Raw genomic sequence first — 15,520 nt, forward strand, 5'->3', positions numbered from 1 at the left:
GTCTAGAAGTCTCCACAATACCAATAGGCCTAACCCCTGGATTTTTGTCAAGAGCAATCAGGCGACTATTCAGGAGAGGTTGAAGAGCAATAGGATCAACAAAAGAGGTGGAAATATGTCGAGCAACCAAAGCCAGAGAACGGCATAGGTCTATAGATGCTGCTCGGAAAGAAGTACATAAACGGCGCCAACCCAAAGCATCCACTCTGGATGGTCCAGCACCACCACCCAGGTGAAGTGCGGTTCGGCGTATGACATGCTCATGAAGTTGTTCAAAGATGACAGAATGACAACTACTGTAGTTGGTGGCATCAGTGACTATCAAGCTGGCAGACGTGGCAGATAATGGACAGGGATGTTTCTTGACAAGTTCTTCCAAAACAGTAGAATCCCCAATAGATGCAGATATTGGTAGAAAAGAGCCACGAGACTGGTCAGATAGAAAGCATAGAGCTGCCTTCACTTTTCCTTGAAACACGAGTCTGGCAAAAACCCGAGCAGTATCCTCAGAACTAGATGAATTACTCCCTTCACGTGAAGGTAAACGTTGCTGTATTATGTTACCCTCCTCCAACAAAGTTAGTATATTACCATCACTCCACAAAGGAAGACGACGTTCCAAGCAAGCAAGATGGTCACGTGACTTAGAATGACAATGAGGGCGCTGGAGCAACAAGGCAGGCATCACCAAGGCAGCTTTCAGAGCAATGCACTCCAGAGCAGAAGCATTCCCATAGCAATTGATGAGATAGGTCAACCTATTTACAAATTCAGTGCCCGCTCTACCAAACAGAACCATGAAAAGATTGTCGCCAGTGCACAATCTGATTGTATGTAGTAGAAATTCGATCACAGAACTCAGTACCATCCAGACAGGAGTTCCACAAAAAATCAGGATGATGAGATGGTGAAAATTTCAGAAGAGGAGGGATCTGAGAACATGATGGACAAATATAAAGTTCATTATTGGCTTCCATCTGCCTGCCCTCCCCTGGAGAGATACCCACACACTTTCCATGATACCATTTGTGGCAATTGTCTCCCTGTTGGTCACACATAATCATAAAGTTACCACCATTAGGCTGTTGGCAGAAACACCATGGATGAAGTGGATCGTCTTCTTGTAACTGCCCCTGTTGTATGGCAGGGCGAGCATCATCTTGTAACCGTCCCTGCTGCACAGCAGGGCGAGACTCAGCTTCTCTAGCAGCGAGACGAGCAGATTTCCGCATTATCTCCAAATAACGCATATCCGGACCTGGGCAAGGAAAGCGACACGACAACAACGGACAAGGACGAATTACAATACTACCTGAAAACCTCGCCGTTCACAGCAAGGCGGAAACACAGGACGCAAAGCTTGACTGCAGCACTTGACCCGTGGAACATGAACGTCAGCGTCCCACATTTGACCATGGATACTACATGAATCTTAACTAGGGCCTTGTGAGAAGGCTTGGTATCTTCTCAGTAATGTCTGGCTAGTTACCTATGTCCCTGTCCAGCTTATTTGTTTATTGTTACTGGACAGACGACAATTGCCGATGCGCCCAGGGGGCGATCAACACCCCTAAGAAATCACACATGCACATAAAATATACAGCAGATAGACAATAAGTAATTACACAAGGGGGTGTCACTCCAATAAGCACTGTACTACGATCTGCGACCGCGGTCAAAGCTGGTCAAGATCAATTTTCGATTTTGACCGTTGACTTTCATCAAATTTTTGTCTTGACCATGGACCTGGTTCCGTTTATTTTCGTGCACTACTTACTCGCGAAGCTTTGACCGTGCTGGGAAAACAGTTTGACCGTTGTTCTTCATGAAAAATCGGCCTTGTTCATTGACCCTTAGCTTTGACCGCGGTCGCAGATCGTAGTACAGTGTATATTGGAGTGACACCCCCTTGTTACAGTAGGACCTCGATTATCCAGATTATCCGAACAGTAGCGGTGACTGTTCTATTAGAGTATTTTGTCACATATCATGTATATTTTCTATTAGGTTAGAGTAGTCCAACAGAGCTCTGTATATAAATCAATGGGCTTCATTTATCCGAACAAATTCACTTATCTGAACACTTGTGATTCAGCTGACACACAGGTGTTCGGATAATGGAGGTAAGATGTATCTATGTTTTCTGATTCTATGACAGATATTGGCAAGCTGTTCCAATCTTTGATTGCTCTTGGACCGAAAAAAAAGCTTAGCCCCCCCCCCCCCCCCTCCTTCAAAAAATCCTATATCCGCCCCTGCATTGTATGTACTACACTGCCAGTTAGTCTCGCGTGGCCAGACCGTTGTTCCGCGCAGGGGCTTATCGATTGTAGATTATATCATAGATTATATATACTACGTACCCGGGATTGGAAACGGAGACACGTGATCCAATTACTCGTGTACATTTGCTAAAAGCAATCCGCGTTGGAGCGCACCCCCCAAATAACCGCCCATTTTTAAAGTGTTTGAATGGTAGAAGACGAAGGAGAAGGCTTAATATCCAGGTTGAGATACGCCTAAAGCCACTAATACTGGTAGGTTAATAGCTACTTAGGCGCCTACCGGAGCCAGAGATTCGTACCTAGCGAATTCGTTGTTCTGTCGCGTCTAAACCATTTAGCCGATGGACTCAAAAAAGTTATCGGGAGTGTGCAGTGTAGTGGGAGCATTTCAAACCCACAAAAAATGTATATGAGGTTAACATTTAGTTACCCAAGTGGTACTAGCTAAGTAATTATGTCCCTTTCTTAGTTATTTTGTTCCTACCCCCTCTACAAGAATATGGTAAAACTCTTAAGTGCTTCTGGTCATCAATCATTTGTAAACCGGACGATTTCAGAAGTTAAAATGATAGGCAATTCCATATAGAGTGGTACCGTACAGCTCTCAAACTTGAATAATACTTCAGCTAGTCAAAATATTTATCCAAAGAAGACCTACTAATAGCTACACAGTTTTAACATTTGATAGTCACATGGAGCACTGACTGAGACAAGTGTACAATGTTTCTGTGTTGGAACAGAAAGTCAATTGAGTGTACATAATGAATGTTGTAATAGAGTATGTTACATCCTACCACCATACTCAATTTCACGGCAGTGGCTGTTTTAGCTACATGTATTCACAGCAACTACAGAGTCTAGATAAGTGACATGTCATACCCGACTCCATTGCTGGATACACACAACCATCCCTCTAGCAATATGTTGCAACATAAACTGTTGTGCCGTACCGTCATGTTGTTAGTTTATTACTAAGAACAGCCTGAGCTTGGTACAGCATAGAAATTATATAATTTTTCTATAGTCAACTTGTCCACTACAAAAATCCTATCAGTTTCAATGTGAGATGAATCTTTAACAGCAACAAGCACTGTCACTGTATCCTTTGACAAGTGGTAGAAAGACACAGCACAGGAAGAGTTTTGTTGACCTACAAAAACAGTCTACATATAAAGATTGAGCTACATTAGCAAATGCAACACTAACATTGTATAATGTATAGTGGAACCTGTCCTGTATAGAAAGGTCACCTCTTGAAATTGGCTAACTTTAATTCCTTTAGTGAGGCAGCTATACACTAACCCAATTGTATAAAGCAAACGTCAAGAAATGTTGGCCTGAAGGTGACCGGCTTAGGACAGGTTCCACTGTACATCAAACACATTGATGTCATGCATTCACAATGCAACAGTCAAAAGAGAGGGAAATCACAGTAATCATATACTGCACTGTGCTAAGCAGAGATGCCATGTACGTTTATCACCACTACTCTTGTCACTACTATGGCACATTCACTTTAAGGTAAGTAGGGCAGGTAATTCTGGACACTTAGCTTGTCCTCAGCAATGGAAGAATCCCACAATGGTTAATTGTATTACAACGTAATATTGTACAAGAAATGCACCATACTTGTAACCATAGCTACAGTTACTGTTACCCCGTCAATGGAACATGCTGTAGTTGTTTTAAGACCGGTACCCATACCGTTAGGCCAGACCACTTTTTTTTCTCTTTGTCACTGGGTAGGGGAGAAATGGTCTGTTTCAAATCCCCATTTGTCTTGACATGTCATGAGGTTACATCACAAGCATGCAGTATTAGTGACCCTGTGTGCCTAAATTACATTACATTATGATAAAACCAGAAGACTTCAATCATTGGTAGATTCCGATACAATTTTAGACACCAACTGGATGGTTCAACTATTTCATTACAATGGAAAGATCCACCAGGCTATACCATCAATGTCATTGTCTCATTCTCCCAAACTCATCACACCAGTAAAATTTCTACTCTAAGGGCTACTTTCCTAATTGCATAAAATTTAATTTGTTTTGTAATTTCCCTTGCCATATCACGTGTGCTGTCTGCTCTGTAACAATAAAGTACGTACCATTGTGTCTGAGCATGGTCTGAGTAAGAATTCAAGAACTGGTGACCCCGCAGCTGACCGCCCATTCCTGTAGAGTTCACCTGGTCAGCTAACTCCAAATAATGCCTTCATTTAGTAAACCTACGAAATACGAAATGTTGAGTTAAGTAGCCTTTATATCTCTATTAGCTAGCTATGAACTCACAAGAAGATGAAAAGAATCAACTACTCGCCTGGCTAGGCGCTTCGCTGTCATAAGGGTGCGCTCCAACGCGGATAGTTTGGATAAAAACCGGCGTTTCCAATCCCGGGTACGTAGTATATATAATCTATGATTATATGCGCCCGCCCCTATTCGGCGCGGGCGCTTATAATCTACAATCGATAAGCCCCTGCGCGGAACAGCGGTCTGGCCACGCGAGACTAACTGCCATATTTCAGGGGGTCCAAAGAAACCCGCCCCTGACTGATGGCAGACCTTTTTCCCTACTCTAGCTACACACTATTATATTTTATGCCACACAGTAGGCAGCAGATGTCACGAAGGTGCTACATGCACATAGCGAAGGTGTCGAGTGTCATTGTAACAAATCTCACATGATTCCGGCACGTGTGTGTTCGTATGTCACTTCAAACGGTGTCAAACAAGCTCACTTCAAAGTTGTATTCAATTTGGAAGATGAGTGATCGACATGAATGTATTCCGGAGCGTCAAGGTACAGAGGAATATATTCGTAGTATTGATTGTGATCGTCTTCGTGTACCAGTGTGCGAGCGTGATCGTTATGGCCAATCGCTGGCATAGCTCGTTGGTCGAGCTGCCACCGGGGCCGAGACTGCAACGTGATAGAGCTCAAGATTCCACAGAAACACCTTCCCAGCCAGTGACTGGACTTCCTAATGTACAGTTAAACAAAGGAATAAATATTCCCATCCCAGAAGTAAGGAAACAGTTTTTAAATAATGCCCGTCTGGTGAAACCAAATGAGAAGATCATTCCAAATGTGACACTGGTACCATTACAGCTAGTCAAGGGCAGTCAATATCTTGATGAGCGAATCAAGCAGTTATACTTGTCCTGCCGTCCCAAAAAGTTACGTAAAGATGCTGTTGATGCACGTGTTGGACAATGCAAGAATTTTACTGACATGCGTTTCATTGATGGCTCTAGGGTGGTGGCTCTTCCTAGCTACCCTGGTTCAGGGAACACCTGGACTAGGATGCTCCTGGAACAGACTACAGGCATATACACTGGGTCTATTTACTGTGATACAGAGTTAAAGGCTAGAGGATTTCTTGGTGAAAAATTGAGCTCTTCCAATGTGTTGGCTGTTAAGACACATTATCCCAGTAAAGACTTGTTTGTCCCTTATAGGGAATACCATGATCCCGGCAAGTTTAAAAATGTCTCAGCAGCCATTGTGATCATTCGTAACCCTCTTGATAGCCTAGTGTCACACTGGAATTGGAAACATGGAGGCCATGTCAGTGTAATGAGACCAGCATTATTTGGTATGTTTACAATTACATATTTTTGTGTTCATGATACATGGAGTACCCATACTCCTGTCAGGGCAGCCTTAGCATTCTGGAGGTCCTAGGCAAAGCCAATGTTAGAGGCCCCTTAACAGTCAAAGTATTGTCCATTTGTAGGGCTTTTGTATACATTTATAAACTTGTTATGCAAAACAGCATGGACTGCACCGCTGTATGTAGCTATGCTAGCTATACATGTATGTGTGGCTGCTGTTTTTGCAGCTTTATTTCTATCCTAGAAGTGTTTGTGTAACTTATTATAATATACAGATATCTTTACAGCTCTATAGCACTGTATGGCAATCTTCTAGCTCTTCAGCTAGCTCATCTTGAGACCTTTGTGATCAAAGAACTAGTGCCTCACCCGCTCAATCATCTTTATCATGAACAATACTTCACTGTAACCATAGTGTTAATTTCCATCCAGTGTAGCTACTACAGAACCACGCAGTTGCACCAAATTAGAGGCGCAAAATGAAGGATGTGCCAAAGCGGCACAGTCAAGGAGCACCAAATGGCAAACAGCTAATATAGTGTACGCCTTTTCCTAAGTAATGTACAACTTACATGAATTGGTCGCAATACAAACAGACACTATAAGAAATCCATGTCTCTCCTATACTCCAAACCGTCACAGCACTGTCCCTCCATATTAGTTTTTAAATACTCACTATCACGTGAATCAGTTCTGCACATGAGTAGAACTATAGAGAATATGACGATGTAAGTGCTTTGTTTTGTAATGATATAAGGCTATTCATAGCCTGGGAATACGTAGAACTGTCCACTAGAGTATAGCTGCATAAGGGAAATTGGCTGTATGAATACATTTTATTATAGATGTGCATGCAATCCGTAAGCCCGAGGCCCCTTTTTTGGTGCTCAGAGGCCCCCTCAGTCCTAGGCAGGCTGCCTACCCTGCCTAGGCCACATACTGTGTCAAAAACATGGGAATGGTCTTATTAATGTGGTCTGAACTGAGTTGCAACCTATTTGACTGCATGTATACAATATGGAGTATCTCGATCTCACTACTCAGCTACACTAGGGGACATGCTACAATACCTTGTTTTTCTACAGAGCTGGATTGTTGAGAGGCATGGCCTCCTCACTGATTATTAGAGGTGTGGTGACATGTTCTTATAGTTAAGGTGGCGTGGCCCTTGCAGTTGTTTTATAATCCCAGGTTAGCTGCTACCCGATTCTACCAAGCAGATAGACCAACCATACACAATTAATTTGATGCTATACTTGTTGTCTAGTATCATCATCTGCTGTATAATAGGGCAACTGAAATAGCTTTCTACTTTAGATTCCATTTATGTAGTTGGCAACTTTTAAGCAGTCAAAAAAAAACTTATCAAAGTACCCAACAAAATTCCTCCTGTCAGGTACAGGGCTTGACACACTGATGTATGATTAGAGTAAAGATTGGACCATACAAAAATTTTGCATTACTTACCTGAGCTGCTAGGTCAACTCTCATCTTAGAGTAACTGGTGAGCTTAATGTGTAAGCTTGTGGACCATTGAAACCTCTACACCATTTAGTTGTCCAGCATTCCTTTCATATAAATTGGTTATGATTTTCATTTTATTGGATGACCAAAGCACTGCATAATTATATTTATAATTGTGAAAGTGGCACTCACATCAACGTTGAAACCGGGTCACTACTGCTGACCCGGATGACCCACTGACCCGGATTGCTAGACCCGGATGTGACCCGGATTAATTAAAGCCTAGACATGTTTCAGCTAGTCTCGAGCGAGCGAACGAGTCTACATTTTGAGCATTCCATTCGTGTTGAGTAAATATTGCAACTTCAGCCTAGCTGTAGGTTGAAGACCAAAAAAAAAAAGAAAAAAAAAAAGGTCTTCACCTACTGACAATAGCTACCCCTCACCATAGATACCCTCAGTTTCGTGCTACATACTACACTTACTAACAAATGGGTGTGGCTGAGCGTATGTTGGTAATGCGATAAGTGGGCGTGGCTCACGAAAGAGCTACGCGATAGCGTTTATAAGTTTCCACGTCGTCAAACGAACAATTTCGTTTCTCACGTGATCCAATCCGGGTCAGACCAGGATAAATTGTAAATCGGGTCAGACCCGGATGACCCGGAGAAAATGTGACCCGGATGACCCGACCCGGTTTCAACGCTGACTCACATTGCTTGACTTAATTATACATTTCTAATGGGACTCGCTAACACATTTCTTATATTCTTAATCAAATGTGGTGGATCAGAGATGAAGAATAGACTGCGGCAATGTGAAGCATAAACATTTGCAGTCTTAAACAAAATGTATATCAGCTGTACTGTACCATCTGCTATTGGAAACTGGGCATATGGAAATTTATTATCACAGAAACTCCTCTAACCATAATAACCATCATGGGGTCTACTTGATGGCAAACTAGCTTCCTCCCAAAATCATTGAGTTGTTGAAACTGATCAACGATCTGCTGCTCTTATTGTACATAGGTAAATCTCATCAATCAATAAGAACACGTCCTTTGCCATATAGTTAGCTTCTTCAGTTGCATCAATTCATGAAGCTTAGCATCAACAATGGCAGTGAAACCAGGCTTATACGAAAGTGATAATAATCATGCAACGTTCTGGAGCTAGGCAGACTGAACCCCTCAAAGTTTCATATGCTCCACTAGAGCGATTATGTAAGTACAGTGCCCGCCAAATTATCAAAGGGTGCCATCTGAGATGTATTTGAAATCTGTTGTTTCCAAAAGATAGCTTTAAAAGTCTCTTCCTCTTTGTTGTATTTACATTCTACGGCTTAAATATGCAGCAGTTCAACCATGCCATCTTGAATGTCTCCTTCAATTTTAATTCAACTTGTACATAGCTAATGTTCCAGTCTTTCTTTAAATTCTCTGGATTGCTTCACAACCACTGTGTGGAGATTCTTGGTGTGATGATACGCTTGCACAGTGGTTTCTACACAAGAGAAAACACCAGCATATAATTTTCTAGCTAACATGAACTGATACTGTGCTTACTTACCACTTCTATCCTTGAAAATGTTTTAACTTTTGACAACAAGTGGAGCAAATTTAGGGTCTCCATTACCTTTGCATATTTTACATCCATCAATGACTATGTGCAAATCTTCCAGACATGACCAACAGGATGGAAGATGCTGCAGTATGTTTGCAGAGGCCAATTATAGAGCAGCTGGAAATTTGTAATGACCATTCTAACTCCGTACTAACCTGTCCATCACAAACCTGAATTTGATCAACTTGGATGCCTGATATGAGAAACCAATTTCCAATGCATTTCAAACCTAATTGTGCTCGTATCTGGGCCAAGGCAGCAAATCGTTTGGAGAAAAAAATACTTGATTGAAATTTGAATAATACAATATCCTGCTGTTGGAGTCATCAGGTTATGATCAACATTGGCTTCATCGCTTGTAGGACCAGTTTGTGTACCCACAGATGTGGTAACTATGCTGTCAGTTTGCACACCACAATAAGTTGTACTACTGTCTTCTGTTGACTGTTCACCAGTAGGGCCACAACAATGTTGTTTCCTTTGGAATTTGTTCTTCTCCATCTGTACAGGGAAATTTATTAACTGTGTAGTACACCTTTTAAGGTCATGTACTTTTGTGCGCAATTTAGAAAGGTAAATATAAAATATGTCACAAGTGCTGATGAGAGTTATAGATTGAATACCAACTACTACCAAGCAATGGCCCAGTGTGTAGGCTACCAGCACGCCTATACTGACAGAAAACCACTTGTACATTAACCAGATTTTCAAGTTAATAGCCAATTTTACTGCACCAAGTGATACAATAACTTGTACGCTATCTACCACTAAAACCTAACGAGGATTGATGCACAGAGTCAAAACTAATAGTCCAAACATTGTGAAAATGTATGAAAACTCTTAGTAACACAAACCTGGATCAAGGAATGGTTTTGTTTGTTGTTGTAATAATGGACAACTGTCAGATTTTTGACAGCGAGGAACAACAGACTAAGCCAGATGACTAGAAAAACCAAGCACGCTAGGACATGAAGCATCAACAAGTCCGTTAAACTGTAGTATGTTTTTGTTACGTTACGTGATGTGTACTGAGGTGAGGAGTGGTAAACCACAATGTACAGTAGGCTATTGGCATTTCTAATCCTGGGCATTTATGTGCCTCTGGAATCTATGCTGTAGCCCTCTGGCTTTCGGCTGTATATAATCCCTAACAGCTGTGTATTGCTATCATGATACCAATATTATATTGTGATATCTGTATATGGGACAGATTACTTGCATGATCTTAATATTATATGATGGCTGGTCCAGTCAACATATAGTCTTGAGTACCTTTTCTACACTGGATGTCTCAAGGTACATAACCACCTGTGTTGGCAGAAAAGTGCATAATGTGTGGTTCAGATGTGTTTCTGTAAATGTGCAATTGGTTGTTTTAACTGACTACATTAACTTGTGATTCAGTTTCATGAAATAAATGTATCTAACACAATAATGAACCAGTAGTTCATACAGTAGTTATTTTGTTATTATAAGTACACAAGTATAAGGAAAAATTAGGAATTTTATACCCAATACTGAATTAGGGATTAAATGTTCACTAGTATATCCGCAGGTATAGGTGACCTTCCTTGTTTTCCAACTTTTTTCTATGATCCCTACTTGAATTTAAAATTCCTAATACTTGTTTGTTTACTTTTTTTGTTACATTATTATGAGTGGTGAACCTGCACCTACCGCATCAAAAGAAAGGATGGCACCTGGGATAAAGGAACGTGTGTCCCTGTTATCAATTACTGACTTGAAAGTGGAGTGTCCACTTTCAGCCTGTTACAAAGTGCTATGAATGAAGAGCAGTATTAGAAGCACCTCTGAATCGATCCAGTCGCCACAAAAATTACAGACAATTCTCATTTACAAGCGTAGAGAAGAATGCATCGTGCTACCGCGAATCGACACCTTGAGCTGTCAGCAAAAAGGGACACAAAGGAGGATAAAGGTAAGTCCATGATGCATGCATTGTACATACTGCAGTATGCCAAAAGGCATGTCTCGGGACGAAGCAACGTCCAACAGTGAAAAAATCAAGCCCATAGCCTTAGCCACTATTGAGTTACGCCTGTGGCAGGCAGTTAATCAGTAGAAAATTCCATTGAATGTATATATATTTAATTTCATAACGATCTAATGGAGGTGTTTAGGATCACACTTTTGGGCTTGATTATACCTAACCAATGCTGCCAAGGCCCCGGGATGGTATTCTGAAGCTGGTTTTTGGGTAATATTTTTGGGCAGAAAACCCAAATGTCCATGATCCCTAATATACAGTACTACCTGATATTAGTCGGATGATGCTAGTGATTTCCTATCCAAAGTAGATTTTTCACTCAACTGATCAAATCCACTTATTTTCTGGTCATCTAGTTGCATGAATTGATAGCCCAAAGGACAGTCTCAAATTTATGTCACTTCCTAACATGGCTGGTATAAGTGTTGTAACTTGCAGACAATATTACTGTCATACTAATACTATTTGTTTTGCTATATCCAAGGTAACGTCCCTGATATGTAGCAGTCTGTATTGAACCTGTTGTACATTCTCATTGCTAAAATTATACAAGTCTAGTGTGTGTTGTGTAGGGTATACATTGTGCATAGTGCATGTGTTGTGTAGTGTGTATGTAGGGTGGATACCATGTGTGTGCATGTGTACAAAAATTTTCCTCATATTAAACAGTTTGATTCCTATACAATCAGGCTAGTAATAAGTTCTTATACTGTACCTGACTACTGACAGTATACGTCAGGAACCCAGAGTTCCCTCTACTCATTGCCTCTCAAACTCTTACACATAAATACTGTCTCTGAACTAACATTAACAAGCTCAAATTATACACAGATGTGCTGTATCCTATCTTAATTGTATAGCTGTGTTTTACCTTATACTGTGTTGATTATAGTACACAATACAAAATGGAAACGGTTCATCAAAACCAGTGTAGAACAGTTTGTTAGTCTTGTAAGATACTGGCTAGAGGAGGCTCAAATCTCTGTACTAGTGATCAAGTATGAAGACATGGTGACAGACTTGTCCACACAGCTCACTAAAATGTTGGACTTTCTACAAGTGAATTATTCTCAGAGTGATATTGACTGTGTAATGGATGACACATTGGAAATGTTTCGTCGTAAGAAAACAGTGCCAAGTGAATTTAATCCTTATGTACCATCTTACAAACAATTTGTTTTGGACAAGTTTACAAGCATTAAACCTATACTTGAAAAGTATAATATTTATTATGAACCTAGCAGTAAACCTTAATGAATTATTGTATTACATGTAATGAAATTCTATTCATTCAATGTCTGTATTAAATTAATACCACCAGCTTGCATTGGTGGTGACTGAATATTGTATCTAGTGTAGTTCTGTTTTTTTTCAATGACATTTCATCAAGTTTAATTGTCAGAAATAATTATTGTTGCAAAAATTTTTTATGGCATTAAAATATTTACAAATACATAGGAAATTTCATTTTATTAAATAGTATAAAAGTATGTTAAAAACCATTCTGTTGAAGTAGAAACTAGTCAACTGCAACGTATTTACACAATTACAAAAGTGTACATATGCTATCTGATCTTATCATTGATGGTATGATAACAGTTCAAAAATCCAACATAGGTCAGCACAGCAGTAGCTGTTTGTAACACCAAGTCCCATGATGTGTAGTGGTTAAGTTTCTTTTGGCCATTTGAAGGATAAGTTAGGAGTGGGCTTGTCTCGCTCTCAAGTTCTGTGGAATTTTCCACAACTTTAGATAGTGCCTTTTCACTTTCTAGCTCTTCATCTACTGTTTTGTCAGTAACCAGTTCCTTATCAGTTTCCCTATCATTTGTCTGCTCTTGATCTGAGTAGGTAGAGTTGCTTGTAACATTAGCATCAGATGTGATTTCTTCAGAAGCAGTGGTCTGGTCATTACATTCTGTGTCATTGTTGTTAGGAGAATCAGCAGTGTTGTTTGTGTCTTGGTCATCAGAATCTTCTCCTAGTACAGAAACATCAGTGCTCTTGAGGACATGGAGGGATGGATCATCACTGACTTGATTACGGCCAAATTCTGTTCCATCAACATCTTCTCCCAGTAGTGACTTCCGGACATTGTCTTCAAATTCATCGTTTTCTTCTGTACCATTAAAAAGTGGATTCAAGGGATCTTCAATGTTAGGATTGTAAAACAAGAAGAGCAGTCCTTGTACTACATCTTCAAGTGTATTCTGTGATTCCCAATCATCAAAAAGACTCAGGCAAACATTCGTATCACCTCCATCTTCAGTATCAATGTTTGGATGGTAGACCCGAGTTGTGCACAGCACTCTTGGTGCAGCATAAGGATAATCAGAAGGGTCATCATAGGAAATCTCAAATTCAAATCTTCCATTAGAGTAAGGGCCGTCATTTGGAATAATGGTCAACTTGAATTGGCACATATTCTCTTCATTCACTGTGATTGCTGCCTGTCCATTTGTCAGGCTGTCCATGGACAGTATCAATTTCTTCAAGTCTCTTTTAAATCCCATTGTCTCTCCTGTGAAAAAGACATTGGATATAGTTATGTACAAAACAAATGCGGAGTATTTCCGTACATTTCCTATGTTATACGGACGCGCAGAAGACAAGACTGTGCGATCTGAGGACAACTAGCTAATAATAGTCTACTTACTCACTCACCGATTTATATGTAAAATGAAGAAGACTAAGAATATGCTATATCCGCATTTCTACTAGAAGTTAGCACTGCTGGTAAAATACCTTTGTTATTTATACGAACCGAGTTGCACAACATGACGTATTCGTCACGTAATATCTAAATATAGCTAAAGTTGCATCATGCATTTTTGCGTGTTGCACACGTGCATACAATCGTTTTTGGAAGAAGCAGGCGGCGCCATACTAATTATACATGGAAGCCACCCAAGTTTGTGATGACGTCAAGCTGATGTCGAATCGTTGGTTTGCTGAATCGGCGCTTATGGCCGGGCTCCTGATGTCCATGCCTTGTGGGCGAGGAACTGAGCAAGCTGCACGATCCGAAGGACGATAGTCCAAGTTCACTGATTGATGCAGCCTTCAAGCGTTTCTGCGTAGTATGCAGAAAGGTGACTCAACTATACTCTCTTTAGCAAGACTTACAAGATTTACAACAATGAGTGGTAAATGACTTTCCCTACACATGATAACACATCTCACATCATCATGACCAACCACTCAACTTGAAATTCATATATTATTAGGAGTATAAATGATTGGCTCCAAGCTTACCTTCACGAACATGACACATTTCAATTTAGTATGTATAAGAAAACTGCAAACAATCTGAGAAGAACCTGTATTCATGCCAGTGTGAAGTGAAAGCTGAGATGTATGTACATTCCATCTCAGAATGCTGCTTGTGCTGGGATCCCCACACCCATTGTAGTATTGGCAAAGGCATTCTGCAAGGTTTAATTTGTGATTGGAGACTTCCACTCCACTAGCAAATGTTTAGCTACCACCTTAAAATGGGACAATTTAAATTATCACAAGAATTAGCTCTGATCAGATATGAGTGCTTCACATACCCACAACATCTGATTATTACCTGGCTGCCACAAAGAAGAATGAGCTAACTCTCACTTTCTGTTAGTCTTCCAGATCATGTTCACTCTTATTTGCAGTCACAAGGTATGTAGAGCTTACCTTTACAGGAGCTATAATATACAGCTTTCAAGTACATATCTCTTGCTCAAGCGTGCTTGTTTTAGCTGCTGTGTCTGAATCTTGTGAAACTTTATAATCCAGTAATGTATTTATAAGTAAGTAAACAAACTATAAGGTTTGAAAATGGAAATAAAAGCTTTAAGGGAAGATATAGTGACTTTGTGATCACTGAAAAAAGCTACAAAACAAGAAGGGATCACTACGGTGATAATGTAAACAATTTTATTTTGACCCAGCAACACTTTTTGCCAACAATGGAGAGTTGAGTCAAAATATATGGATATGTGGTTTACATTAGCACCCCATGAAGTGATTCCTTGTTGTTTGTTTGTTATACTTTTTTCAGTGATTCTGTTACCACTTCCAAGTAGCTAGCTATACCTCTAAAAAGGACAACGTTATAGCAGCAATAAACCTTTGTTGAAATCAGTTGGTCCCACTGTCCATTATATACACTGTTTATGTCTCACTGTTGTTAAATCCCCACACAGAGTACTAGGGAAGCAGGAGGTGTATAAATCTGTAAGGCCAAACCACAAACATGTACTTAAATTTAAAAGTCCAATTGGATCAAATCCCCACTATGTATGCCAAGTAATGAGGCTTAGGTACATTATATTTTCTCTGAACTGCAGTATAACATGATTTTGCACATCACATTGACATCAATAAGCAGGAGACAGTCCACGCTGGCGTGTGGTTGCAGGTACGTGAGTGAGTGAGAACAGCATGCAATTTGGGTTGGTTTGTGCTACACAATACCTAAATAGCAATTGTGTAGTGACACCATGATGTTTGTACTGCATGAATAGCTACATAGCC

General features: G+C 40.3%; 2 protein-coding genes and 1 long non-coding RNA gene across 5 annotated transcripts; 1 reads left to right on the top strand and 2 right to left on the bottom strand.

The window, feature by feature from the left end:
* Nucleotides 1-3,237: 3,237 nt before the first annotated feature.
* LOC136244268 (uncharacterized) lies at nucleotides 3,238-4,737 on the bottom strand. Its single transcript, XR_010695134.1, has 3 exons — nucleotides 4,583-4,737; nucleotides 4,399-4,518; nucleotides 3,238-3,435 (listed from the first exon to the last, which is right to left on the bottom strand). It is a non-coding gene; the product is annotated as an uncharacterized lncRNA (long non-coding RNA).
* A 168-nt stretch (nucleotides 4,738-4,905) lies between these two features.
* Nucleotides 4,906-12,420, top strand: LOC136244265 (WSCD family member CG9164-like). 2 transcript variants are annotated; one of them, XM_066035814.1, is made up of 3 exons: nucleotides 4,906-5,093; nucleotides 5,145-5,889; nucleotides 11,898-12,420. In XM_066035814.1, the coding sequence occupies exons 1-3, from the start codon at nucleotides 5,070-5,072 to the stop codon at nucleotides 12,257-12,259; spliced, it is 1,131 nt and encodes a 376-aa protein (XP_065891886.1). In that variant the 5' UTR covers nucleotides 4,906-5,069; the 3' UTR covers nucleotides 12,260-12,420. The 2 variants fall into 2 exon arrangements, with proteins under 2 accessions (XP_065891886.1, XP_065891885.1); XM_066035813.1 differs by having other exon boundaries at nucleotides 4,909-5,889; nucleotides 11,898-12,419.
* Nucleotides 12,414-13,792, bottom strand: LOC136244267 (uncharacterized). 2 transcript variants are annotated; one of them, XM_066035815.1, is made up of 2 exons: nucleotides 13,670-13,792; nucleotides 12,414-13,526 (listed from the first exon to the last, which is right to left on the bottom strand). In XM_066035815.1, exon 2 carries the CDS (start codon nucleotides 13,516-13,518, stop codon nucleotides 12,571-12,573), a length of 948 nt encoding a protein of 315 aa, XP_065891887.1. In that variant the 5' UTR covers nucleotides 13,519-13,526; nucleotides 13,670-13,792; the 3' UTR covers nucleotides 12,414-12,570. The 2 variants fall into 2 exon arrangements, with proteins under 2 accessions (XP_065891887.1, XP_065891888.1); XM_066035816.1 differs by having other exon boundaries at nucleotides 13,585-13,713.
* Between the last annotated feature and the right edge of the window lie 1,728 nt (nucleotides 13,793-15,520).

This window comes from Dysidea avara, chromosome 14 (assembly GCF_963678975.1).
Source record: "Dysidea avara chromosome 14, odDysAvar1.4, whole genome shotgun sequence".
In the NCBI taxonomy this organism is placed as follows: domain Eukaryota; kingdom Metazoa; phylum Porifera; class Demospongiae; order Dictyoceratida; family Dysideidae; genus Dysidea; species Dysidea avara.

Coding starts and splice junctions, on each gene's coding strand:
- LOC136244265 (XM_066035813.1), top strand. CDS start 5,070: ATGAATGTATTCCGGAGCGTCAAGGTACAGAGGAATATATTCGTAGTA. Junction 5,890..11,897: donor AATGAGACCAGCATTATTTG/GTATGTTTACAA, acceptor TGTTGATTATAG/TACACAATACAAAATGGAAA.
- LOC136244267 (XM_066035815.1), bottom strand. CDS start 13,518: ATGGGATTTAAAAGAGACTTGAAGAAATTGATACTGTCCATGGACAGC.